Raw genomic sequence first — 27,445 nt, 5'->3', positions numbered from 1 at the left:
TTTTTATATTTTTTAAATAGTTACTATAAATATTGATATTTTAATAATTTTTACTTCCAAATGTGAGGCAAAAATACTCAAATCTCAGTTTTTGCCTTTAAACAATTTTTTAACAATAGTTTTGACTCCACAAGTGTTCTTTGCTGCTTTTGCAGTGAAAAAACACTTTTGGCTTCGCCACCAAAACGAAGAATACACCTTAAATTTCAAGTTTCCACAGCAATGCAGTGCAAATAATCATCCCTGCAACCAACAAAAATCCTGCCTCCAATAATCACAGGTGATGAAAACACATCCCCTTCCAGCTTAAGCGTTGCAAATTTCTGCACCAAATATTTTTTTCGATGATCTCCGGTCCCTTCGTCCAAGTTGATTCGAAACAAAAATATGCCTCCAGAGCTAGTACAAACACAAACCAATCTGCAAGATAAATCATACGAATTTGTTTAAAAAGAACTGTTTGCATTATAGCATTCAAGCAGTTTGTTTACCTGTCAACTGAAATGGAGGGATCATTTGAAACCAACTGTAAGTTCTCATCAACATATGCAGATGCGGTGATTGGATCTCCAACATTCACTTCCCAGAGCAGTTCACCTTTCTCCTGAAGAGAACAAAAGATATAGTCTCAACAGAAGTAAAAGAGAATGGTATACTTCAACTCAGAACGGCTTTTGGATGAAACTTCAGACTTTTAGGGTTTTGCATGGTTCACTTAAATGTTAAGATTAATGGCTTTGTGGAAAAACAAAGTACTAGAATATGTGAATCAATTCAATTGGGATGGAGCACAAATTATCATTTGATTGGCACGACCAAGTAATTTTCAGGCACTTTAGCTGGCAGTCTGGCATGAACTTGAATTTTCAAGTCATAGCAGAAAAGCATAAAAGAAAGACCACTAAATCGTGGTGAAAACATATTTCTTCTATATACACTTATACCAATACAAGTCTCCTCCTTACCATTTCAAAGGAATACACACTTCCATTTCGGGAACAGATTAGCACCTGTAGGACAAGTAGACAGAATCTCAGTCAACCATAAATATCCCATAGGATCACAAAATAAGATAAAATATAGAGAAAGTTTGAGCGTTAAAACAAAGTGAATTAAAATCTCAACACTCAATTACCGTCAAGCCAAAGAAATTGTGGCGATAATTCACCATCTACTCTTAATAAGTAATAAATTTTTACCGGGTTTAATCTTAAAACTGAAAGAGATGCATTACTTGAGATGGAAGCGCAGAAGATATGCAAGCTCCAGCAAATATTGGACCACCAGTTTTCCACTGTACGAGAAAATAGGATAATCAGCATGAAGATGACAAAAACAGAAAAGAAAAATCACTGTGCAAGAGAAAAGTCCATATTACAGTTATATATTGGGAACAGGCCTTGGAATATTTTCTTAAGGGAGCAAAAATAATGGGCAAACTAATTAGTCAAAACATTTTATTTTAAATTCTTAACAAATATGATGAATTTTAAGCACATACCTTCCAAACAATGCATCCGCTAGAATCCAATGCAACAACATGACCATCCACCAAGCAACAAATGACTACAAAAAGACAAATAATAGATTATTTAGGAGCAGCATACAGAAATAAAGATACAATAGGGGGATCCGGATACTGATGGGAAAGATAGAGAAAAATGTACCATATCCATGTGGTGAACTGACAGAAAGTGACCCAAATACTGGCACCTCAAGTTCATGTAACCACAAAGTACAAAAGGGCATTTCCTGTAATTAGAGCATAGAACATCCAAAAAGGGAAGAGTTTCACCTTGCTGGGTTTGAACATGAAGGAAATAACCACTGATAAATTCCACTAAGAAAGACCTTCAGACATACCATGTCCAGGAACATAGTTATTTAGACAAAAGTTGAAGCTAATATCTATGTTACTCAAACTCAGGTATGAGTATTGGATATAGGTACGTGTCAGACAAGGGTATGTCTAAGATTTCTAAGGTAGTTTTTAGGAATTTGGATTTTAGAATTTGGTTTGGATTTCAAAAATAGTGTAAATTGATAGTAAACTATTTAGAAATGTATCATTCATGATAATTTCTCAAATCATGTATTTGTCAGAGGCTTATTTAGTAATGAAATAGAATTTCTAAAGAGATCTTTTCTTTGACAAATCATGTTTTTATACCTTCCAAATATATATTATATTAAATTCCAACTAATTTGTCCATAATATATACATTTCATTCTTATCATTTACATAATAATGAAATCCAAATTCAAATTTGAAAAATTCATGTTCCCAAATGGAGCATAAGGTTTTTTTTTTTTTTTTTTTTCCATGTATTCAGACAGTCCCATACCCAGATTCAAAAATATTCCAGATACGGATGCCGGACATAGGAACTTCAAGAAAAATGAAGACTCGTAGAAATATAGGCAAATACACATTGTAAGAATGTAACGTTTTATTCCAAATAACAATGTCAAAAATAGTTGTACCTTAATTGATATAGCTGTCACACGGCCACTAGTAGATGCTGCATAAAGTGCACCATGTGTCTATTGAAACATAAACCACAAAGTACATCAAGTGATGATAAACAACTCGGCTAGAGTGATTTACTTGAAAGCTATTCATAACATGTACAACCATAGGTAAGGAGAAGAAAATGCAATCTATCATACTTCAGATTCTATTAGTCACACAAAACAGTTAGACTAGTAATCCAAATTCTATTTGATTTTGGTACAAGCTCTGTACATGATGATTATCCATTTGAAAACAGCCAACAAGCTACTTAGACCAGCACACTGCTAACACCTCCCAGCCATGTTAGTTTTACCTTCAAAGAACCTCTCTAGATGGCTGAATACGGGATAATTCCAACAATAAGCTTTATGCCCTTAGTGCTCTGTGTTTTCCATGAGACAACACATGAATGTTTTAATGCCTAAGATCATAGACAACTAGAATCTTGCACAACCCTTTATTAAATAACCATAGCCCAATTATTCAGTCCTAGCCAAGGAGCTTTTAGCTGATTTACTTTGAAGTTAGAATCAGAGCTGAATTTGAATATAGCCTGGCATCTTACTTGGAATCAAACATGTCCTGTATTGGTTGTTTAGTTTGTTTCAGGGCTCTATGCTGTCCATCGTCACTCCAAGCCAATAATAAATTCCCAAAAGAAACCTATAATCTAAGATCAAATCCCCAATATTCATTAGAAAACTTATGATACAATCTATTTTCTACTCAGTGAAATTACTCAGAGATTAAACAGACATGTCAGAAACCAACAGGATGATATACAAAGAAATAAAACAAGGATGCAATGCAAGGCACAAAGATCGAGAAATAAGAAAAGAAATTAAAAAAAAAAAAAAACAGTGTTTGAGCACAGAAAGTACATTGAGCTGTTAGAAAGAATTCAATATATACTTGAAAACAGTTCCATCAGACAAATTAGATTAAAGGTTCAGTACATACTTGAAAGAAAAATCTCACCTCATCAATTGCAGGTGACCCAAAAATGCTACCACCACAAGGAAGCGTATATACACAGCACTTATTTCTATAATCAAGAGCATATAAGTTATGGTCATGTGATCCACACCTGCATATAATTCTTCCAGAGATTAGATCATGTAAATAGGTCATCAAAACTTGAAGAGGGAAGGAGGGGGTATTGACTTAATTTGGAAATGTAAAATGATAAAGAATTTCCAATAATTGACATGTTGATGGTAATGACAAAAAAGATATGTTCATAGTGTCGGCTATAATAGTTATCAATACAATAGTGCATAACGCAATGCATCAGAAATCAGAATAACTGATAATCATGTGCCAGTAGTGATAACTTTGTAGCCATTACCGAACATAGAGGGCCAGCAATCCAATAAAATGATTCATTGAACCGGGTTTCATGAAGTTCTACCACTGGAAGTAGCAAGCAACATGCATTCCATCTAACTAGAGAATGGAACATGGATTATTGACTTTTAAACTGATTTTAGAATACATATGATAAACATGGCATCACTTTTACTATAAAAGCAAACCTGTCACTCAACCCTATACAAGCAACAACCTATAACAATCTCTCTTTTATGTTTAAAGCTGAAGAGAAAGGAACTTCTTACAACTACCTTCCAATTATTTACATATGGCAAGAACCCAAGTCCCAGCTATATATTTTGTCTATGACCCCAACCATGATAATCATCCTAGAAAAATGGTACTTTTTCCTAACAAATCACTATATTATTAATCTAAGTAGATGCTGACATCCAAAATTTTCAGAAACATAGCTTCTTCACATCATCTAGAATTATTAGGAAAAATACATGCGCATCATATGCAAAATAACAAGGACATCCAAGTTTTAGATCATCACAAAATCCATATTGATCACGAAGATCAATTCTTAAACAAATCAGGGCTCCTTACTAACCGTCACCGCCAACAACAACAAATGGATATAGTACTAGCAACAAGCCCTTTAAATACTTGCAACCAAATCAAAATATGACCAAGTTGTCACCCATTAGCAAAGAGAACATTATAAAATCCAAGTATCAAAACCACAAAAAAATTAAATAAATATTTCATGCTTCCCAGAAGTTGGTTGACAATCTGAATGCAGACACTGATGTCGGTAAATACTGTTACCAATCCAGCTCAATTTCATGATCAAAAAAACATGGTACAGATCCATGCTCATCTGATGCAAAGGAGAACCACAATCTTGAAAATGAGCTTAAGAAACATTGAGCAATTATAAGAAATAGAACAAAAACAGCAGCATGAAGATAAAAACATTCATGAACGGAGAAACTCTTACCAGATCAATCCCCTATGTGCATGCACAATTGGCTGGCATTTCACCTACAAACATTCACAACAGAAAAGTTCAACATGAATAATAGCATCAAGCAAGGAAATAAAATGTTCACTGCAAAGTAGAAAGATTACCAGGAAATGTTTTACAAGGGACCCTATAAAGACAGTATTGATTCTTAGGGATGAAATGTGAGATTAACATTTCAATAAGAAGGCAGGCAGGTGAGAGAGGGAAAAACAGAGAAGCAAAAATACTGCAGCTGTAATTAAATGTTTATGTTATTTTTAATCAAATCCTATGGAGAAATGATGGAAGTTAAAACACTCCATATTGCTAAAAAGTACTTATCACCACCATATATATATGCTCATTAATGCAAAAGGCATTTCAAATCAACAAGACTTAACATCAAAGCCTCACTTAATAGTGAATCTTCACTTCTGGAGATTATTAAGGATGATAATCATCTAAGCCTCACTTCTCGAATTTTTGACATCCAAACAAACGGGATTATTAAGGAATAAACCATCAAGTCTCATTTAACTTACCTAATCAGCACAATCTGAGTTATGGCCTTGGTTTGTGTATGAATGGAAAGAATCAATAGAATCAAGGCATGAATCAAGGATGCAATCAAGATCTCACAAATTAAGGCAACAATATAAAATAATAAAGGGATTAGAATCCCTATTACCTAAATTAGTAAGCCTAGCTTTGTTATTTGAACAGCAAAATGAAATGAAAGAGTAAGAAAAAAATTATTAAAGTTTGAGATAGGCAGCTCTCTCTATTTAGCTCCAGCCTCCAAGGTTGGTAGCCCACTTTGAATAGCAGTCTCTCTTTACAATTCTCTCACCATAGGTTCTCATAGAAAACCCAAGCCAAATCGTCCTGTGACTAGATCCCTATCTAAGGCTTATAACAATTTGGCCTCAGAGCCAGGTTCCAGGGAAGACCCAAGCAACCAAATGAATCAAATTATGAAGATGATAAAGCTCATGTTGGGAAGCGTTGCCTTGACCGATAACAGGCTGCACTTGCTTTGTTGACCGTTCAAATTGATAGTCTATCCCAAAGTCAGGAAGTGCTGTCAGGCCAAAGGCTTGAACAAGAAACAGTAACAGCAAGGTGCCAATGGTTGCACAACCAGAATATTAGGGGGACAATCAAACAGCAGCTTTGTTCCTAGCGTTGTTATTCAAACAGCAAAATGGAATGGAAAGAGTAAGTAGAAAACTATTCAAGTTTGAGAGAGGAAGCTCTCGCTCTTTGAGATCCAAGGTTGGTATCCCCTTTTGAAGTGCTCCAGTAAAGTCCATCCAACCCTGAATACTCCACAGAACTCTTCCCATTTTGAGCTTGAAAATCAAAAGAATACACCAACAAGGTCTTGCATAATTGCATCTAATATTTCAAGAGCCAACAAGATAGCATTGACATATTCCTTTACCATCTATTGAATCCCGGTGTCGTTAAAAAATTAAATTGGCTAAAGTTTGAAGCCAATGAATAAGAAACCTTAGAAAATTTCCACGAATGTAAAAAACAGTACAGTAAAAGAACATATTATAAAGTCATATCTACAATATAACCAAATGCATTTCATTCTTCTTTTCAGAACAATATATTCTTGGATAAGTAAAAATAAACAAAAATTTAAATGAAAACTGAAAACATTAAATGTCTCAAACAGGATACCAAATAGACCTAAAAGCTAACAGATTAATCTGCTCAACACTCTAAAATGCTTAGAAAACTTATTTCCTGATCAATGCACACCTATCTCTAACACAAGAAAACTTTGTACAACATGGTAAAGCTTTTTAAACCACATACCTCGCCAGATGTATGGAAAGTCCAACAGATGTTGCCGTTTAAAAGCTCAAGAAAATATATGTTCCCATCATAGCAACCTACAACCACCTATTGACATAAAGTATCCAGGAAATAGAAACACTAGTTACTTGCTTGGCTGCAAAAGGAATCTATATAGTGAAGGCAACAGAGAAGAAATGATGAACACCTGAGAGAAGTCCGCTACAATTGCTGCAGAACCTTCAACTCGTCCTTGCAGTCTGGTTTCCCACTGGATAAAACCACTAAACCAGATTAAGTAGTAATAAACTGGTCGAGATAGAACACGAAAAGAGCATAAGGAAAAATGTTCAGGATATTTTCATGCATAATCAAATTCCTCTAGACTTTAACTGCATCACCCTAATGATTAAATTTCTTCCCCATCTCTTAGTCATCAGGCAAATTTTACTGCAAAGATATCAGATAGGTTGCCAATAAAGAAGATGGGACATGAGATAAATCAACCAGTGCTAGATGATGAATAATATTATAGTTAGCCTCAATTCAGAATTAGATAGTCTGCTTTATCATCGCTAAAAAATTGGCAATATAAGATATATGTAATTTTGTATATGGTTAGACAAAACATATATAAAAATTAGGAAATAACAATAGCCTATGTTACTGGGACCGGCATATGAGAGTTGGAAATGGGCATGTGTCCAACATGAAAATGTTTAATTTTTCCTAACCTTTTTCCATATATTTGGAGGGTCCTTGAAAGGTCATATTCCATACCTCTGGTTGAATATGCTGTACATGGCTACTTAATTTAAGTAGTCAGAGCAACATGGTGTAACAGGCCAAAGTTTGAATTATGGAACATTGGGGCTTGTAGCCATTGGAGCTTGCGAGAATTGGCTGGAAAGTTGTTAAGTCAGGCTTGTTGGAATTCCTAAGATTAAGGACAGAAAACTTACCTTATTACTAGGAGTTCCCTTGTAAATAGAAACTAATCTCAGTCACTGATTCTTAGGAAGTTACTGTTTTTTAGGGATTGTTTTCCTTGTTTGTGTGAATTCCTCTCTTTATAGGTGTAAACTAATTAGCAGAATCAATAATAATCTTTTTCTAAGTTTCTTCATGGTATCAAGAGCTTTAGGATTCATTCGATTCCTGCTCATTCGTCTCTAATCTCCCTTCCTAAAAATCCCTCCGGTTTAGTCCTCCTCCCATGGGTGACTTCAATGAAACTCTGTCTGAAACTAAAACTTCACAAATAACTCAGAATGTCAATCAGGGAATCACTCAAGGTGAACTTAATTCCTCCCTTATAATCACCAATCATCGGCTAGATGGGAAGAACTTCTTGCAATGGTCTCAATTGGTCCTTATGGTGACTCGTGGTCGTGGCAAATTAGGCTACATCAATGGAGAAATTCCACGACCAACCATAGCTGACCCGACTTATGCCACTTGGGAACTCAACAACTCGATTGTAATGGCTTGGCTAGTTAATTCGATGGAAGGCCATATAAGCTGCACCTATCTCTTTTTCAAAACTGCAAAAGACATGTGGGATGCAGTCAAAGAAAACTACTCGGATCTTGAAAACGCTTGAGATCAAGCGTAAGTTAAAGGATATCCGACAAGGGACACTCGAAGTAACTCACTACTACAACAATTTGAAAATTTTGTGGCAGGAACTGGATATGTACTATGAGGCAGATTGGGGTGAAGGCTTGGAACACACCAAGTTTATGACTCACCTCAACAATGAACGTCTTTATGAGTTTCTAGCAGGACTGAACCGTGAGTTAGATGAGGTCCGTGGCCAAATTCTGGGCAGATCACCTCTACCAACCATCGGTGAAGCATTTGCAGAAGTTAGAAGAGAACAAAAGCGCCGTCTTGTCATGATGGGAGACTCAAAGGAACCTAAACATGTGACAACTCTTGGCAATCAGTCTACTGAGACCTCTGCCCTCATCTCCAGAGGTCCACAGCCACAAAAACCACGTGCTAGAAATGATTCTGGATCAACCAGGCCATGGTGTAACCACTGCAACCGTGTTGGTCATACAAAGGAAAAGTGCTTCAAACTCCATGGCTATCTTGAAAAAAAACAGAAGGATAATAAGACTGCCGTGTTATCCTCCACTGCTGCAGATGATGTTCTCGATGTTCGCCTAACCAAAACCCAACTTGAGACTCTCCATAAGATACTTGGTACTTCCACTGCTCATGGATCTCTAGCCACCCAAGGTACTGCCCTCAATATTGCCTTTGAATCAAATAATCAATCATCTTGGATACTCGATTCGGGTGCCTCCGATCACATGACAGGTAACTCGACTTTGTTTCACACCTACACCCCTTGTCATGACAAGTCCCGAATCAAGCATAGTGATGGTTCTTACTCACCGTGGTGGAGTAGGAGAAGTACAAATAATGAGAGAATTTTCTCTCGATAAAGTCCTACATGTCCCAAACTTGTCCCGCAATTTACTTTCAATCAAGAAACTTACTAAGGATGAAAAACTTCTTGCTGAATTTTCGCAATTGGTTGTGTGATACAGGAACAAAAATCGGGGAGGATGATTGGCATTGCTAAAGTTGATGATGGACTATATGTTTGGAATAAAGACAGCACACAAGGAGGATTGGCTCTATCCACTTCAAAAGAGGACACGATTATGTTATGGCACCGTAGGTTAGGGCATCAAACTTTTGTATTTGAAGAAACATCTTCATTGTTATTTCGAAATAAAAGTATTAATTCCTTGAAGTGTGAAATTTGCCAATTATCCAAACATACCCGTGTGCCATACCCATTAAAACCTATCCAGTCCCAACCATTTTCATTAATCCACAGTGACCTATGAGGAGCCAGCCGAGTGAAGAATATTATAGGGGCTAGGTGGTTTATAACATTCATTGATGATCACACTAGGGTATGTTGGGTCTATCTCCTCAAAGAAAAATCTGAAACACCCAAAGTATTCCAAAATTTTCACTCAATGGTTCAAACCCAGTTCAACTCTACCATACATACTCTCCACACTGACAATGGGAGAGAATACTTTAACTCTGTCCTAAGCCCATACCTTTCTGACCAAGGCATCATACACCAAAGCTCTTGTCCTGACACTCCTCAAAAAAACGGGATCTCCGAGAGAAAAAATCGACATCTCCTTGCTGTAGCTCGAGCCATAATGTTCACCATGAATGTTCCAAAATACTTGTGGGGAGAGGCTGTCCTCACTGCCTGCTATCTCATAAATCGAATGCCATCAAAGGTCCTCAATTTCCAAACACCTCTAAATACCCTTCTAAAGTCTTTTCCTCTATTTCGTGTTCCTAATCTTCCAGCCAAAATATTCAGTTGCAAAGTTTTTGTCCATAACCATCAACCAAATCAATCTAAACTTGATCCTCGAGCCCACACCTGCATCTTCATTGGATATTCCCCCACACAAAAAGGCTATAAGTGTTACTCACCAACCTTGCGCCGAATGTTTGTCTCTCGGGATGTTACCTTCTTTGAAAATAAACCATACTTTGCAGCATCTCATCTTCAGGGGGAGACTTTCAATGAAGATGAGACCCTTAATACTCTCCTCATTATACCTCATGATCCTACTACTACTATCACAAACAAGCCTAACAACCAAGGTGCTATGGGAATCCCAGATTTAGAGACTGTTTCCCCTGTGCAGCAAGAAATTAGCCCGATCCTTCCCAATAACAATCCCACCACCGAAGTACAACAGCCCCCTGATCAAGGAAAACAACAAAAACAGGTTCCCGAAATACAGGTTTACACTCGACGGAATCGTTCTCCTGAAACTGATACAGCAGTGCCAATTGCATCCCAACCGAGGACTATTCTGAAACAGAAGTCTCACCTCTGTCACCATCCATCTATCTTCCAATTGCAGTTCGAAAAGGCACAAGAAGCTGCACTCATCACCCTATTTCTCGGTTTGTATCCTATGGAAATTTATCTAAGTCTTACAAAGTTTTTGTGACTAATGTTGATTTTGTAAAAACTCCAAAAAATATAGAAGAGGCTCTTGAATCAGCAGAGTGGAGACAAGCTGTGATGGAAGAAATGAAGGCCCTCAAAAACAATGAAACATGGAAAGTCTCGGATCTACCTAAGGGAAAAAAAACAGTAGGATGCAAATGGATCTTCACTATGAAATTTAAACCCGATGGCCGTATTGACCGATACAAGGCTCGACTTGTGGCTAAGGGCTTCACTCAAACTTATGGTCTTGACTACGACGAGACGTTTGCACCGGTTGCCAAGCTAAACACCATTCGAGTCCTCCTATCTCTTGCTGCCAACCTTGATTGGCACTTGACTCAATTGGATGTAAAAACTGCTTTCCTCAACAGAGAATTAAGTGAGGAAGTGTACATGGATTTCCCACCCGAGTTTGAAGAAAGCAAGGGCCAAGTGTGTAAGTTGAAGAAGTCCTTGTATGGGCCGAAACAATCTCCACGGGCATGGTTCAGCCGATTTGCAAAAGCTATGACCAGTAGAAATTTCTACATTCAAGGGCAGGCAGACCATACCATGTTCTACAAGCACTCAAAAAAGGGAAAATACTGCATCCTCATCGTTTATGTGGACGATACAATATTAACAGGAGATGACTCAAGCGAAATTGTGAGGTTGAAAGAATTCCTTGGTATAGAGTTCGAGCTTAAAGACTTGGGGAATCTTAAATGCTTTCTTGGTATGGAGGTAGCAAGGTCCCAAACAGTATTTCCATCTCCCAAAGGAAATATGTTCTTGATCTCTTGTCGAAGTTGGTTTGATGGGTGCAAACCAGTAAAACTCTATGGAATTTAACCTTAAATTGGGAAGCGATAAGGATGGAGAAGAAATCGACGAGGAGATATCAGCGACTAATAGGAAGACTCATCTACCTATCTCACATCGATAAGACATAGCCATTGATGTAATGTCGATCGGATGTGTAGATGCATAGATGAGTCTTCCTACTAGTCGTCGATATCTCCCTCGATTTATTTCTTTCTCCATCCTCATCAGTTCCCAATTTAAGGTTAAATTCCATAGGAGTTTCCTTGTAAATAGAAACTAAACTCAGTCACTGATTCTTAGGAAGTTACTGTATTTTAGGGATTGTTTTCCTTGTTTGTGTGAATTCCTCTCTTTATAAGTGTAAACTAATTAGCAGAATGAATAATAATCTTTTTCTAAGTTTCTTCAAGGTTGAGTCTAGAGCGGTCAATATGGAGTGTCATTTTGTTAATTTGGTAGTTTTACTTTATTCTTTTTGATATAATTAGTTGCTATAATTACTTGTTTCTGGATTCCAAGGGACCAGGAAGGGAGGTCACTTTTATGTCTAAGAGCTGACCTCAGAATAATTATGAATGAATTAACATTGGATTCCTTGTCTCTCTCTTCTTCCACTATACATGTGATGCAAAAATCGAAACTTCAGGCTACGAACTATATTTAGTCCATAAAAAAATGATTCGTTATCCTTTAACTTTCAAGAGCATTTTGATGATGAATAAAACCAGCAGCAGCAGAAGTCAAGCATGAAGCTCTTGGTACTAAGGAAACCAAATATCCAATAAGAGAGAGACAACAATTTTAGCCAAATAAATCTCAATAATTGTTTACAGTAATGAGCTTCCAATGAGAGAGAGAGAGAACAATTTTTAGCCAAATAAAACCAGCTAACTGTTAGTGAACTGAAGCACCAAGTTGATGAAATAAAACACAGAGACATACAAAAAGAATGTTGAAGTTGAGCATGTACATTCATATTTCATATATCCAATTTACATATATATAGTCCATTCATCACTTCCACGTTTCTAATTTTCAGTTTTAACAAGACGTTCATATGGTTAAATGGCCACATGTAAACTTAAAACAATTATTTTCATTAACCAGAATGACCACAGCAAAATCATATACATTAATTTTTCTGAAAAAGAAATATGCTAATTGCATATATCTACATCTAGAGCTGAAATGAAATACTGTAACAGCAAAAATAAATTCAACTTGGTCTTAATTAGTTGATGCTAATAACAAAGAATCAACTATGAAATGAAGTCAAAAAGATGTTCAACTGAGTGAATAAAGCTTAATTCATCAGTTTTCTCTAAGGGATTAAGGTGAGATCCATACCTTTTGGCATTAATGCAGAGGAACTTGTATGAGTGCGATCCAACAAATAAATAAATATCAGAATCATTGAACACAACAAGTGGTGAGGCATCAACACAGGCCTCCATGTTAACTTTCCACAGTTCTTGCATATATCCTGTTCTAGTTCTTGAAACTTCCACTAACTGAGCTTGCCAGGTACCATTGACCACCTGTCCACCTTCATGCATAACCTTGTTGCAGCGACTAAATGAAAATGAGTTGCGCATTGGTGCAGAGTTCCATGGATATCCACAGAACAAATCAATGGGCTCCAGAACATAATATTTATTTAAATCCACCTTCAAACGTTTAGACTGACCAGCTTGATCATCATTCCTTTCAAGAGGCATCAATGACAAATGTCCTTGTAGCTTTGAGCCAAGTGGATCAGGAGTTTCAGATTCAGGAAAAGAATATTGATTCACCTTGTCTGGTTCCATTGTTGATTCTGGGATATCATTGACTCCAAATTTTGTATTATTTAATACATTTTTCTCTAGGAGGGAAATTACGAGCTTAGCTGGAGTTGAAAAGGTATACAGCAATCTCATATCAATCCCAAGATTATGAGAAACATGTGCTGCAGTGATGGAGTTACCACCTATCATAAAGAAATCATCATCATCTGAAACATCTTCCACCATTAAAGCGTCACAAATAGCCTGCAGTATATTCATAAATATAAGCTTAATTCTTCTCAACACATCACATTGAATAAAAGCCAAAAGTATTTCCAAGCATTCTATATTACTTTCTTAATCCATGCATCATAACTAGTAAGACTTCAAGTTTCATCATATTTTTCTTTTGAAATCATTAACTCCTTCACCCAATATTCGTTCTTTACCTCCCCCTTAAAAAAAAAAAGAAGAAACAAAGTGTATGCTTAGTCTAAATCATTAAATTAATCTCCATATGAAAATTTGCAATTGAATCTCTCCATTGGATTGCCGCTATAGTTTCAATACCGCCATGGTGCAACCTTCCTATAATTCCTCCAGATATGGTAACTAAAAGAAGAAACTAAGGACATCATGGTGTCACACAAAAAAAGGAAAAAAAAAAAAGACGGAGAATAAAAACAGAGGAAACCTTTTTTATAATTTGCATGAGATTGCTAGCCCCAATGTCACCTATCTCATCTTTAACATGACTGATGGAGAATATTGAGTCTGTCAACTGTGCATAGTCTACTTTTCCACTGGCAGACACTGGCAATGATTCCAAAAAAACAAACCTACTAGGAACCATCACTGAAGGAAATTTATTGATCATCGAGTTTCTGATGGATGTTTTAACTATTTCAGCAGACTTTACCTTCTCTCCTAATGATATGAATACTACAATGAATTCATTGTCTCCCTGGTCCTTTTGAGAAATAACAGAAGCATCAACAACATCATTATGCCCCCTTAATGTATCTTCTAACTCTTCTAAAGCAATGCGTTGGCCATTAACTTTTATGGTACGGTCCTTTCTCCCCAGGAAAACCAAGTCACCACTTGATAACAGGTGAGCAAAATCACCAGTCCTAAAATATATCTGACCTCCACACTCCACCGTAGAACACTTGCAAATTGAATTCTGGTGCAACTTTGCATTGTTCAAAGGTATAATAGCATTTTCAAAAAGGTAACCAGTAGAAACACATACACCTCTAACGCATATTTCTCCAACATTAGAATTACCGGTTTCACCAATAAGTACAGTACTGCATTTAGAAATAGGCAAACCAATTGGAACACTTGTTAATTTCTCCATCTCCAAAATCGAAGGCAACCCCTTGCAGTCAAAATATAAACAATCTCCAGATACCTTAAATCACAAGTTCAGATGTTAGCAAACGAATAAAAATGCTGCAGAAGTAGTTACTATGATGACAATAAACATAGTTCCTTAAGGATTGACCTTAATTACAAACGACACTAGTATGATAAATCTACCATAACATCTATGCTAGCTTTTTGTCTGAATGCATTCAAAGCAATTTTCTTTCTAGATGATCCTTCTAGAAGAGTGGGATTAGAATAGAAATTCTTTTCTGGTTACTGCCTTCTCTATTTCTATTTGAGAATCCTTTGGAAAAGCATTATGTCAAACCAAAGTTATAGTTTAATAGCTATTTTGCTTCAATCAATCTTATTATGAAAAAAAATGAAGATTTAATCATGTTTAGAAATACCGTTTTCTACCTTTACCAATGGATCTTTTCCTCATTCAATTGGAAAAGCAGAGATGAGCATATCTATAGTTGTTTATCTAATAAAATTATTTGTAAAAGTGATAATAGCACTAATAAAGATTACATACGAGTGCATGAAAAGTGAAAACCCAAAGGTCCCGTGAAACTTATTCAAGAGCCTATAAACTCAGGGGATACTGGTATATCTAATATTAACACTAAAAAATTATGAAAAACAAGATGGTATAAGGGGGAGCCTGGGTGGAAATCTTTAGAGATCCATGAAACTCAAAAGTAATTTCATCTAAATTGTAAAATAAAAAATTTAAACTCATAGAAATAAAATTCAGCACCAAAGAACAAGAAAAATAAAATACAAGTCAACATTCTTTGAAGGCTACAAGCATGGCAAGCAAGACTAGTACTCAAAGTCTTTCTTCTCACTATGGTCTGCTTCATCCATGTTTCTCTTTCTTATAAATGCCACATAACAAAATTTGAAGCGAATAGACAAATAAGAAGAGAAGTAAATTCATAAAATAACTTCTTTGCTTGATGAGTTGGTGTCCAAAAAAGAAAAGACAAAAAAAAAAAAACACTCTCTTCAGCGGTTTGTCTTGGTTGAGAAGAGAGCATGTAGAGAAGAAAACATTGATGAAGACTGGTTTTAGCAATATGATAATTTCCTAATTTCCATAAACAATGTTTACATTTTTAGGCTAGGGTGTAGTTTCCTATAGCTAATGTCCTCTATAATTTTATAGCTAAATATTGAGGATCTCTATGTAATTATAGTGACAGGACCAGTTCATTCTTATAATTTGTTATTATTAGCACGTCAATTTAGGTGGAAAAATAAGTGATAAAGGGAAAAGATAAAAAGAATACCCAAGGGGTCTTTGGCAACCTACAAAAGAGGAAATAGAACGATCTTCTCCCTCAATAATTAAAGTACAATTAAATGTAACAAATTCATAGAGACAGAGATTGAAAGACCATGAAGATGCATGCAGGATTTAAGTAGAAGATTAAAATTATCAATTCCTCAAAAACTTCTAGAGACGGACATCAAGAATTAATCCGTTATAGTAGAAATAACCTAAAATGAAAAAAGTACCTCTGTGCTCCCATACAAATTCAGAATAGAGGTTTTGGGTAACAAATTGGAAAGCACGTTCCATAAGGATAAGGGTAGGACTTCACCACTTAGAACCAACAACTTCAGAGAACTTGAAATACGAATATCATGTTGACTTTGCATGGCAGGAAGGATCATCCTCATAAGTGATGGAACAGCTGTGAGTCTACTAATGCTGTATGCCTACAACAGCAGTGCAAAATACTATTAGCAAATAAGCTGAAAAATCACTAACATTTTGATTGGCTAACAAGGAGGTAAATGGAAACATTTACATATCACATCCAGAGCCGAGTAGAGCAGTCATTCAGTAAAGGACATCTTACATGAAAAAGTTTCTTAAAGCAGAAACTCCTCAAGATTCACATCCAAACCCTGTGAATATTATTCCAGGTTTCTCTGTTCTAACAAAATTTGATTCAAAATATTCACTGGGGACCCAGAAGAAGCTGTCCATTTTCTTCTTGACATGATTTTCTAGATCACATTCTCAGGGTAATTTTTTTTCTGGATTATGTCTCTAGTTACTCCATACATTCCATATTCTCTCAATTTTCTATCAATCTCATTCTTCACTTTCATGCACATATTTCATGTAGTAAATCTTTTAATGAGTTTATATTTATAAGAAAATATATACAAGAATTCAAGCATAATTTAAGATCATTCAATTTCACCAAATCATAAATGCCTGTAACAAGCTATTGACAGCTGACAGCTCAAATAAATAGATTTCAACCACCCTGCCTATTCGTTTCAAGCTATAGACAGCTGAATGCATTACAAGTCCTAAGTTGTGAAAACGATAACAAATTTGCAGCCAAGACCAGAATTAAATTGCCATGTTAGACTTCTAAATAATCATTGACCATAACAAAAACAAACAGCAAAAGTTTTAATCATTCAATTCTGACTTAATAACTTTTTGCTGTATTTCAAGAAGTGCAGCCTAAACAATGTGAATTCAACTATTAACTTGAGAAAACATGGAAAACAATAAGTAATGTATGAAAAGATTACCTGGAGAAAATCAATGATAGAAAAAACATTTTGTTTTAACTCAGTGAAAGGAGGTATGACCAGCGTACAAGCAGTAAGAGCAGCAATAAGAAATTCTTGCAGATGATCAACAAAGCTTATTGATGTCTTGAATAACAAAAGTTCCTCTCCTTGCATGGGATACAATTCTTGCATCCACAGAAAGCGATTTAAAAGACCTTAAAATGGTAGAGGAGGTTGCATTATCAAAATGAACTTCGCATGCAAAAGCAATAATAAGACAATTGGCCTAAAAAAAAAAAAAAAAAAAAGAAAAACTAACTCAGGATGTCAAACAGGCATTGATCAGGAGAGAAAGTAATTTACAGCTAAATACAAACCTTTTATAACCTGACTTTGTTGTTTGATCTCTCTTAAACAAACCCGACGCAGGAGCTTTATTTCTATTATAATATTTTATTATTTCAGTTTTATTTTATAATATGTATTTTAAGTGTTATAGATGGTTAGGGTTATTAGTTAACTTTGGGAGTTAAATCCAACACTAGGAATAAAACATTATTTGCAAGAAAGCCTAGAACTTTACATGCAAAAAAGAAAGCTTATATAAATAAGTTGTAGCCTATAAAGAAACTAGAGGTTTTTTTAAAACCTTAAGTTTTTTTGGAGTTCCAACTTTCTAACTAGTTTTACCATCATAATTCTCTTGTTTGCTACTGTTTTCTCTCTTAAACCACATCAATTTTGGCATCATAACCTAATTAGATCCTAGTGTCACGGGTCAGAGTTCAAAACCCGTGACTATCGTACTAAATGCATCCGATGGAGGTTTATTGTTTAGATGGGAATCATTTGGCTCACGAGAACTGGCCCGATTCAAGGAACTGTTAGAGAAGCCTGTCAGATTGAAGTCTGGTTGGCCCGATAACTTAAGCTGATTTGGTAACTAATCTTAGAAGATAGAGAGAATCATATCTTGTAAAGATTAGATAGGATTTGATATGGCATATCCTGTAAATCCTTAAATCATGGGATATGGTTAATCTCGTCTGTCAATGTAAATGTATCTTAACCGTTGATTTTGGGGGAGTTCAACTATAAATAGACAGCCTCCCCCTCATTTGTAATCCCTCGATTACATTGTTTCATTATTCTTTGTGAATAAAAGAATAGAGAGCATTTACTCAAACACTTTGTGTGCGTCCCTTTCTGTTGTTCTTTTGGTTGCTTCTTTTAGCATAAATCGCTTCCGCTCTACAATTGGTGCCTTGGAGGAGTTCTTAAGGAACCCTTACTCGAAAAAAGGCTGACTTAGGCGAGTTTAGACGAACGGATCGCCTAAGACTGCACGGATTGCGAGACGAAAGGTCTAGCCCTATGACAAGTGGTATCCGAGCTATTGGTTCGAAGGCACTGTTGGGATGTCGAAAGAATAGTTCAAACAAAGGTGGGCGAGAAAGTCTTTGAGGAAGATGCTATCGGCTATTGAGGAACGCGTGGGTAAATTTGAGGAGTCAATGGAAGACGCAAAAGAGTCAGATAATGCGCTTGGAGAAAGCGTTGAGGACTTAAGGGAGCAGACTAGGGACTTTGTGACCATGTGTCTCACTTCCCAAAGGGATAGCGTGCAAGAGTTGCTAGATTCCCAAACGAAGAAGCTGACGAAAAAGAATGATGCTCTTGAAGCCATGGTGAAGGCTTTGAAGGAGGAAAAAATGGCCACAACGATGGCTTTGAGCACAAGAATAGAGAAGCTCGAGGGAGAGCTGGCCTTGTGCCGAGCAACCGTGGGGAAATGAGTGGAAAGTGCAACACTCAGTAATGAGTATGTCCCGAAGCCGAAAGAGTTTGTGTGGACAAGGCCTGCATGCAAGGTGGATAATTTCTTGTGGAGGATGGAAAACTACTTCCGTGCCAAAGGCATCGTGGATGATGCGGGTAAGGTAAATACTGCTTCATTATTTCTTACTGATATTGTGCTTTTATGGTGTGGCGAGGTAGGACCACAAATAAAAGGGAAGGTGAAACTGGAACGTGGCAAGAGTTCTAATGTGAGTTAAAGGGACAGTTTTACCTAGAGTTTGTCGAGAAAAAAGTTCGGGCAAAGTTGCAAGGAATAACGCAACGGGGAAAGTAGGGGAGTATGTTCGAAAGTTCAAGGAACTCATGCTCCAAGTTTCAGATGTGACCGAGAAAGAAGCATTGCTTGCTTTTTAAGAGGGATTGAAGCCGTGAGTCAAACAGGAGGTGGAACAAAGAGGTGTCTAAAAGCTGTCGAAAGCCATGACGGTAACGGAATCCGTGATTAAGCTTGGTCTAGGGAAAGACAAGTTTGGGTCTTCCAAGTCCAAGAAAAGGGAAGGAATCACAAGGAAGACAAGGATGATGGCAATGGCAACGGCGACAATGACAGTAATGGAAAACCACGAGTTGGGAAGAAGAAACCCAAAAGGAAAAGAGAAAAGCTGAAATGCTTTCTCTGTGATGGCATATGTTGAAGAAATGTCCAAAGAAATTCACGCTTAAGAAGAAATTGGTGGGTTAGGCCTTGGTACTTGGTTTGAGCACAAAGGGTGTCGAAGCTAAGGAGGCCGAAAGTGAGAAGAAGCCAGTGGAGTGCTTCTTGTGTCATGGTCCGCATAGGTTGCGAAAGTGTTCAAGTAAGTTTTTATTGAAGAGAACGATAGAGCAAACAAGAGGCCCAAGAAGCTTGATTCGAGTAAGGGAAAAGCCGAAACCAAGAGAGCAAAGAGGAACAAGTCTGTCATCGAAGGGAACGATGGAACAGACAATGAGCCCAAGAAGCTTAGTTCGAGAAAGGGAAAAGCCGAAACCAATAGAGCAAAAAGGAGCAAAAATAAGCGAGTAAAATGCTTCTTGTGCCATGGTTCGCATGAGTTGCGAAACTGTCCAAAATAAACTGTAGTCAAAAGAAAGGCAACATTTGAGCATGGTGAATCGTCGGAGGGGCTTCCACCCAAGGAAGAGGTGAGTTTGTTATCAAACTTAGAGGAATAAGTTGCAATGAAAACAGTGAAGCTGGGACCAATAAGGCTTAAGTCGAGTGAAGCATCGGAGTTGACCGAGTCATCGACAAGGCTTCCACCTATGGGAGAGATGGGTGGTGCATCGGACTTCAAGGAAAAAGAAACAATGCATGTAGGACAATTGACTAAAGTAAATGCAACAGGAAGACATCTCGAATTAAGAAACGACGGAAGCCGAGGCAAAAGTCCCAAAGGAAGGGAAAAGCTAAAGCATCAAGATGAGATCGAGGCGAATCAAGTCAGTGCCATTCAGAAGTAGCAACAAGGACTTTGCGAAAATGGGTGGGGGAAAATGTCACGGGTCAGAGTTTAAAGCCCGTGACCATCGCACCAAATGCATCCGATGAAAGTCTATTATTTAGATGGGGATCATTTGGCCCACAAGAACTAGCCCGATTCAAGGAACTGTTGGAAAAACCTGTCAGATTGGAGCCTGATTGACTTTATAGTGAAGATATGGTAACTTAGGCTGATTTGCTAACTAATCCTAGAAAATAGAAAGAATCATATCTTATAAAGATTAGATAAGATTTGATATGACATATCTTGTAAATCCCTTAAATCATGAGATACGGTTAATCTCGTTCGTCGATGTAAATGTATCTTAAAAGTCGATTTTGGAGGAGCTCAACTATAAATAGACAACCTCCCCCTCATTTGTAATCACTCGATTACATTGTTTCATTATTCTTTATGAATAAGAGAATAAAGAGCATTTACTCAAACACTTTGTGTACGTCCCTTTCTGTTGTTCTTTTGATTGCTTCTTTTGGCATAAATCACTTTCGCTCTACAATTGGTGCCTTGGAAAAGTTTTTAAGGAACCCTCACTCAAGAAAAAACTGACTTAGGCGAGTTTGGACGAACGGATTGTCTAAAGCCGCACGGATTGCGAGACGAAAGGTCTAGCCCCGTGACACTAAAGTTTAAAGTAGAGTTTGCTTTAAGACATGGTCGGAGAATCTAGAGGTCAAGGAAGAGGAAGTCAAAATCAAGAAACAGAATTGGCTACAATACAAGGTGGGATTGAAGAAATGTAGGTGCAGTTTATGCTTGGCTGCAACAAGAACAAGAAGGAACCTTGATGGAGTTTCCAAAAGGTGCCTACAACCAAATTGACATATCGGAAGGTAGCGTAGCTAATAAATCTGATTTTGGTAAGAAAGAAAACCCCTTTCATGATGCTGAACACGTAAACCTTACAGTACAAGCTGGACTGAAGGAGTAGTTAGCGCATGTTGTCGAATTAAATGAGGATCAAATTAAAGTTGAGGTTGTTGATTTTCTTGGAAAGATAGATTCATGCATAAGAGCCAAACTATGATTTGTTAAATCCTATTTATGATGAGTATCCAAAAAAAATTTGAGGTAGAATCCTTCATTGTTTTTGATGTGTTGGCAACAAAACCAAAAGTGGGAGAGAAGTCTAGCGTTGTGGTAGATGCACTTAGCTAACAATCTTCACAAGGCATTGAGTGCTCAAGTGAAGGGTTTTTGTCTTTTTAAATAAGTTAGGGATCAGTTTGAAACTTACCCATATTTCAGCCCAAACATATTTGAGTCCCAATATGTTTAGCATGAACCATGAGATCTCTGAAGGTGAATTAATGAGGAAGCTCGAAAATGATGATGATAAGACCCAATCAGATATAGAAATAGATGTTCTCTTAAGCGGTAATTAAGATCATGTCAAGCATTTTAAGAACCATTACCATCGCCATACCCAACATAAAATCCAATAGATGGAAGCATTCTTTCAAGAGTAGCCTCACCTGGATGATCCTTCCTTCCATGATGTTACTATGGATGTGGATCATACTACTGTAGGGATACCTTTCTTGATTAATTGGCTGGTTTTATGGTGTGTTCAAAGTTCAATTCAAAAAGCAAATATCATTAAATCAAGTTGAGAAGTATTGATGAATGGAAGACAATTTTTAAAGATAAAAGATGACTTTTGTGATTTGTTATACATTTATGTAGATCATGAGTGAGGTAGGTAACCACTTGACATTGCAAAACAACATGTTGTTGCTCAAGTAGCTACTTTAAACGCAATAAGTGCTTGTGCCAAATGGCCAACTTTGTTTGATGTTACTAAATTTGGCATCATTCATGGATTTGGTTTCCTATTTATTGTTGACATTCTTATTAACCTAGCTCAAAAAGGTCTTACTAAAGGAAAAAGATGCCAACGGCCATAGTAGAATTCAAGCATTATCTACTATTGGTGATGAAACTTGGGAACAGGGCAATAATAAAATTAAAGACATTCAAGCTTGTCAAAATGTTGCAAGACATTTGTAGGCAGTAGTAAACAAAAAGTTTAAAATTTTTTCTAGTCATCAAAGTATAAGTTGTGTCAGCAAGTGAAGATTGTTACTGTCCTAATCTTTAACATGGTTGGATTTCCCCAATTGTTGCAAGAGATAATCTTGAAAATTCTTGAATATGTTGTGACTGTAGTGAATTGTGTTCTCAGATGGGAATTGTTGTTTCGATGTTGCTTATCATAGCAACCAAATACATTAGAGGTATAGCTCAACATTATTCTTTTTTCGTAAAGATCCTTTGATTGACAACCCAATAAAGTCCAAAGAGAAAGTAGCTGTGATAGAAGTCTTGCTAGGTGATTTGAAGCAACTTAAGTTTATTTGATGGTAATGTTAAACAATTGGAGAGGAAATCGAATTGTAACAACTTCAAACAATACTTTGAAAGTGAGGGTGTTACCCAAGTTCATGGTACTAGTTCAAGTTTCCTATTTTTGAAGCTGAGGATTGGAATTGATTCTATATATAAGAATCACAATGTTTCGATTAGACATTCACTTGAAGCTTGGTCAGGTTCACAAGGTCATTAGGGTTTGGTGGAGTTCAAAATAAAACATATCTATTGTGATGATGGTAATAGACCTGTTCTCATATTCCTCACTATTTGGGATGACACTTCTAAGCTCATTGAAAAAATTAAAGTAAACAACTTTCATGGGAATCTTAGCAAGTTTATGATTTTTCCTCTACATACTTTTATGTTAACCATTAATCAACAAGAAATTGACATTGTTGCACCTAAAAAGCGAAAAATTATTTTGGCAAACAAATATAGGTGAAAGTAACATCATTTGATGTTTATGTTGGATCGATACCCTAAGTATAATATATTTATTTACATATTTGTAATTTTTAAAACATATTGGTTAATAAAATAATTCATAAATTATATTAATATACTTTGTATAATTGTTCTAATGTGGTATAGGAGTAAATATAAATTCATTGATTGCCTAACTTTTAAACTAATACTAAACGGTATTACGTGGTCGGATCATAATATAAAAAGACAACTAATATTAATAGACAAACCTAAATATGTCATTAGTCAAATTAAAAATGATAAAACCGATTAAAAGACTAATATGTCATCTATCAAGTCCAATTGTTGAGTTGTCTTATCTTGGACATCGAAATAGATGACTCCCAAAAGATATAAACATAAATGTGATTGACTGAGCTAACAGTAAATCAGATTGGACCCAAAAAGAATAGATTCTAAATTTGTTTATTAATTTATTCACCTGTTACATTCAAAGTGTGGCATACCTTAATCCTGAATAAATGACGAATTATATATACGTGACTCGTATACTTTAATATAAGTAAAAATCTGAGTTCAAATAGATAAGTAACTAAAAGCTGGTGCATTGGGTATACAACTTCTATAGCATGTAGCGTCATTCACAGCAGTAGAATTCGTAACTCGAGATATTGGTAAATGGTATCCACTTATTGGCATTACATTTTTTATTAAAAATAAATGTGTCCACAGATCGTTCGTGTTTGTGATAGATGATTTGATTACTATTTGATAGTAATTGACTTTTTATGAAAGAAATAATGATTCCATGAAATAAAATAATATTGGGAGAACGGATTTACCTCAAAGAGATTAAAAATATCCTACAAGTATAACAAACTTATAAAAATGTCATTGGACGAGCACTAATCAAGTTACTTTCATAAAGATATATATTTAGGAAAAGATCAATTACGATACTATAGTAGAATTATTTCATGACTAAATAAGTTTATAATTAATAGACGAAAATTTGAAACTTAATTATAAATTATATGAGCCCTAATTGCATGCCCAATCGATCGTTTCGCTAGCTAGTTGAAATAAGAAATGAATTACATTTTAATCAAATGAAAAAAATAAATAGAAATGGAAAGTTAGAGAAATAAAAACATTTGAAAATAAATGTGGTATTCTCTAAATAGAAATGACTTGAAAAATGATTTTATGGCTTTTGAATTAATAATTAATTAATTAGTTGATGTTTGAAAATGAAAATAAATTAATTAGTCATGGTGAGTTTATTGAATGTAGAAATATTAAATATATATTTTATAAATTCTTTTACAATAAAATTGTCATAATTTTAACGAATTAGAATTAAGTTTAGAAAATTATTTAATTATAAAATTAATTAATTAATTTTAATAATTTAAATATTTATTTCAGAAATAAAAAACAAGTATCGAGTTGGATTGAATTATAAAGTACTGGGTTAAAACTTGAAAAAGTATTTGTAATTAGACTTGATACAAGAGAGGCTGAAAAACCCCTCATTTAATGTTAGAGACGGTAAACATTAGTTTATTTAACTAGGGTTGCTGCCCCAACTAATTATAGTTAAACTAGGAGTTTGTTTTCTTATTGAAATAGGCTTCTACAATTTAAAAAAGTTTCATCTCTTCTCTCTATAAATAAATAACAATGATAGAGCTAAACATACAACTTTGAGATATTGTTATCATTATTATTATTCTCATTATTATTCTTTTAATTAATATAAACAAAGGCTTTTTTAAAACCTACGTTTTCAAGAGTTCCAACTTTGTTCTAACTAATTTTAAAACCCTAACTTTCTTGTTTGTTGTTGTTTTCTTGTTTAAACCACATCAAGATTAAAGGTCACAAAGTTTAACAGAATGCATAAGTAAAGATATTTGGTTGACTGGGTATGGATCAAAACTTGCTTGTTGATGTTATGTTGTAGCACAAGATGAAAAGGCCCCGGAAACAATACATTTTGGCATTTTATTGCACTATGCACATGTTATCTGGCAATAATGAAGGAATTAATTAGTGAACTATACAATGATCAACCAATAACATGATAAGAAACTACAACATCTATTGTATTGACATTTATATGGGAACACAATCATGGAGCAACTTGTATTTAAATCCGAATATACAACCTCCAATTATCCTACGGTGGTTACAACCAAAATTTCTTTATTTATTTTTCTCCTTAATTCAAAAATACACAAGCCCTCCTCATACAATCTCAAGTGGATGGTTTAAGAATTTAAGATAAAGAAAGGTAGCAAGCTAGCATTATGAACCACAAAAGATCACTCAAATCTCTCAAGACTTAGGAAGTCTCTATTAGGTTATGAGCTCTTTATAATGCTGTCTCCCAATTAGTTGCAGAAATCAAGTTTGGTTTTTCCTTAAGAGACTATTACTAGGATATGAAAGAACAAGTTTTTTTTTTTTTTCCTAAGCTATGAAAGAACAACTATATTTTCACATGAATTCAGGTCTGTCTAGTTCAACTAGGAGCCTAGTTCCTGACCGGATTTTCTATGAAATAAGTTATTAACAATGATAAGATGAAAGAGACAACATAGATCCGTATTGTGAAACATAAACTATTTCCAGCAGCATGGTTGTACATAAACACTACGGTAGTATTCAAATCATGACAAAAAACATACCTTCTTCTGTGCCACATACACCTTTAGGCTTTCCAGTAGATCCTGAAGTGTACATTAGATAACAAAACAATCTTTTTCTTTCATTTTCACAAGGCCATGCTGGACTTGATTGACTTTTATGCGATTCAATACTTGCCTGAATAGAAAAGCGCATGATAGGACAACTGCAGCATTCTAAGAGCCAATCTAATTGATCAACCAGCTCACTACCACTTTTCACAAGTGAAGATCCACAAGTGACAACAAGAGCAGCATCTAAAGAATCCAAAACAGACAATATTCTATCTCTCGGCCATGCAGGATCAACAGGCAAGAAAGCCTCTCCACACTTCAAAACAGAAAGAACAGAAACTACGTATTCCACTGAAGGTGGCATAAAAAGTGCAACAATCTTTGGTACATACATATTCTCAAGGTCAGTATGTTGACAAACTCCTTGAATGAAATCCAATGAAGCTTCCGACATTTGAACAGACTGAGGATGCTTCCCATTGGAGTTATCACCTTCATTGATACAGAAAATGACCAATAAGGATACTTAACACACACACACACACACACACAATTCCTTCTAAAACAACAAAATACTTGTACAGAACTCTTAACATTTCTAATTAATTCATGCCTTTTTTTCCTCTTGCAGTCATCATCAACATGAAATATTCAAACCCATTTCATCAATCATATAAGAAATTAAGAATTAAGACACAAAATTAAAATTCCTTTAAAAAGCACTTGGTTTTATTTCTCCTACTTTCTCTTTGATATATCAAAAGTTACCGTGAACAAGAACCAACAAATGAAATAAAGATATAAATATATTAAAATTCACAGAATACCAACAAATGACTGAGGAGGTTCCTCCTCTTCTTATGGACAGTATTCAAGCTGAATTATATTTGAAATCCTTTTCATTAATCAAAAAGACAAACCTTTGTAATTTATACAAGTTGCGCTCATTTTTCTAGTAACAAACAAACAGATAAACAAATTCATAGCTGAAGGGGAAAAAAGAACAAAGTACCTGAGGTTTGGGGTTTAATCAAGTAACGATCATCAGCACCATCAAGAACGGAACATATACGAAAACTGAGATATTCAACGGACGCTAAAAGGTTAGCGAAAGTGAAACACTGGTCGCCTTTATACACCGGAGGATTCCCACTGTTGATCAACTCTCTGTCAATCCGGACCTCATTAGCTGACGGGTTAGATGGAGACGCGTGGATGATGGCTATTTTGTCAGGGCTTTTGCTTGCTGCTCTGTAAAATTCATGGATTAAGCAGCAGTGCTTACGCTGCAGCGTCTCCTGCTCGCCACTCGGAAAAGCCATTTACTTTTTCCGAAGGTTTCGGATTTGAATATATAATGCCGAAATGTTAATTGGACCAGGTTAACAAAAGTTGGATTGAGGAATGTAATGTGGGCTTTACCTAATTGGAAATTCGTTCGCAT

At 35.7% G+C, this 27,445-nt stretch overlaps 1 protein-coding gene across 1 annotated transcript; it reads right to left on the bottom strand.

Annotated features, from left to right (window-relative positions):
* Positions 1–27,445, bottom strand: LOC108463772 (putative acyl-activating enzyme 19). The gene is made up of 17 exons (XM_053024003.1): positions 27,014–27,445; positions 25,990–26,493; positions 17,175–17,371; positions 16,134–16,337; positions 13,927–14,649; positions 12,814–13,496; positions 6,856–6,931; positions 6,669–6,755; positions 4,833–4,876; positions 3,494–3,602; positions 2,485–2,544; positions 1,668–1,752; positions 1,502–1,566; positions 1,235–1,294; positions 966–1,010; positions 492–604; positions 1–420 (listed from the first exon to the last, which is right to left on the bottom strand). The coding sequence occupies exons 1-17, from the start codon at positions 27,321–27,323 to the stop codon at positions 207–209; spliced, it is 3,579 nt and encodes a 1,192-aa protein (XP_052879963.1). The 5' UTR covers positions 27,324–27,445; the 3' UTR covers positions 1–206.

Source organism: Gossypium arboreum, chromosome 13 (assembly GCF_025698485.1).
Source record: "Gossypium arboreum isolate Shixiya-1 chromosome 13, ASM2569848v2, whole genome shotgun sequence".
Taxonomy (NCBI): Eukaryota; Viridiplantae; Streptophyta; class Magnoliopsida; order Malvales; family Malvaceae; genus Gossypium; species Gossypium arboreum.
This window is presented reverse-complemented; position numbering and strand designations above follow the sequence as displayed.

Bases quoted from the DNA above. Each gene is read 5' to 3' on its own strand.
- LOC108463772 (XM_053024003.1), bottom strand. From the start codon at position 27,323: ATGGCTTTTCCGAGTGGCGAGCAGGAGACGCTGCAGCGTAAGCACTGC. The intron at 2,545-3,493 runs GTGAGATTTTTC...ATGTTTCAATAG, and splicing joins GGTCACCTGCAATTGATGAG to ACACATGGTGCACTTTATGC. The intron at 605-965 runs GTAAGGAGGAGA...TGTTCTCTTCAG, and splicing joins GTGTGTATTCCTTTGAAATG to GAGAAAGGTGAACTGCTCTG.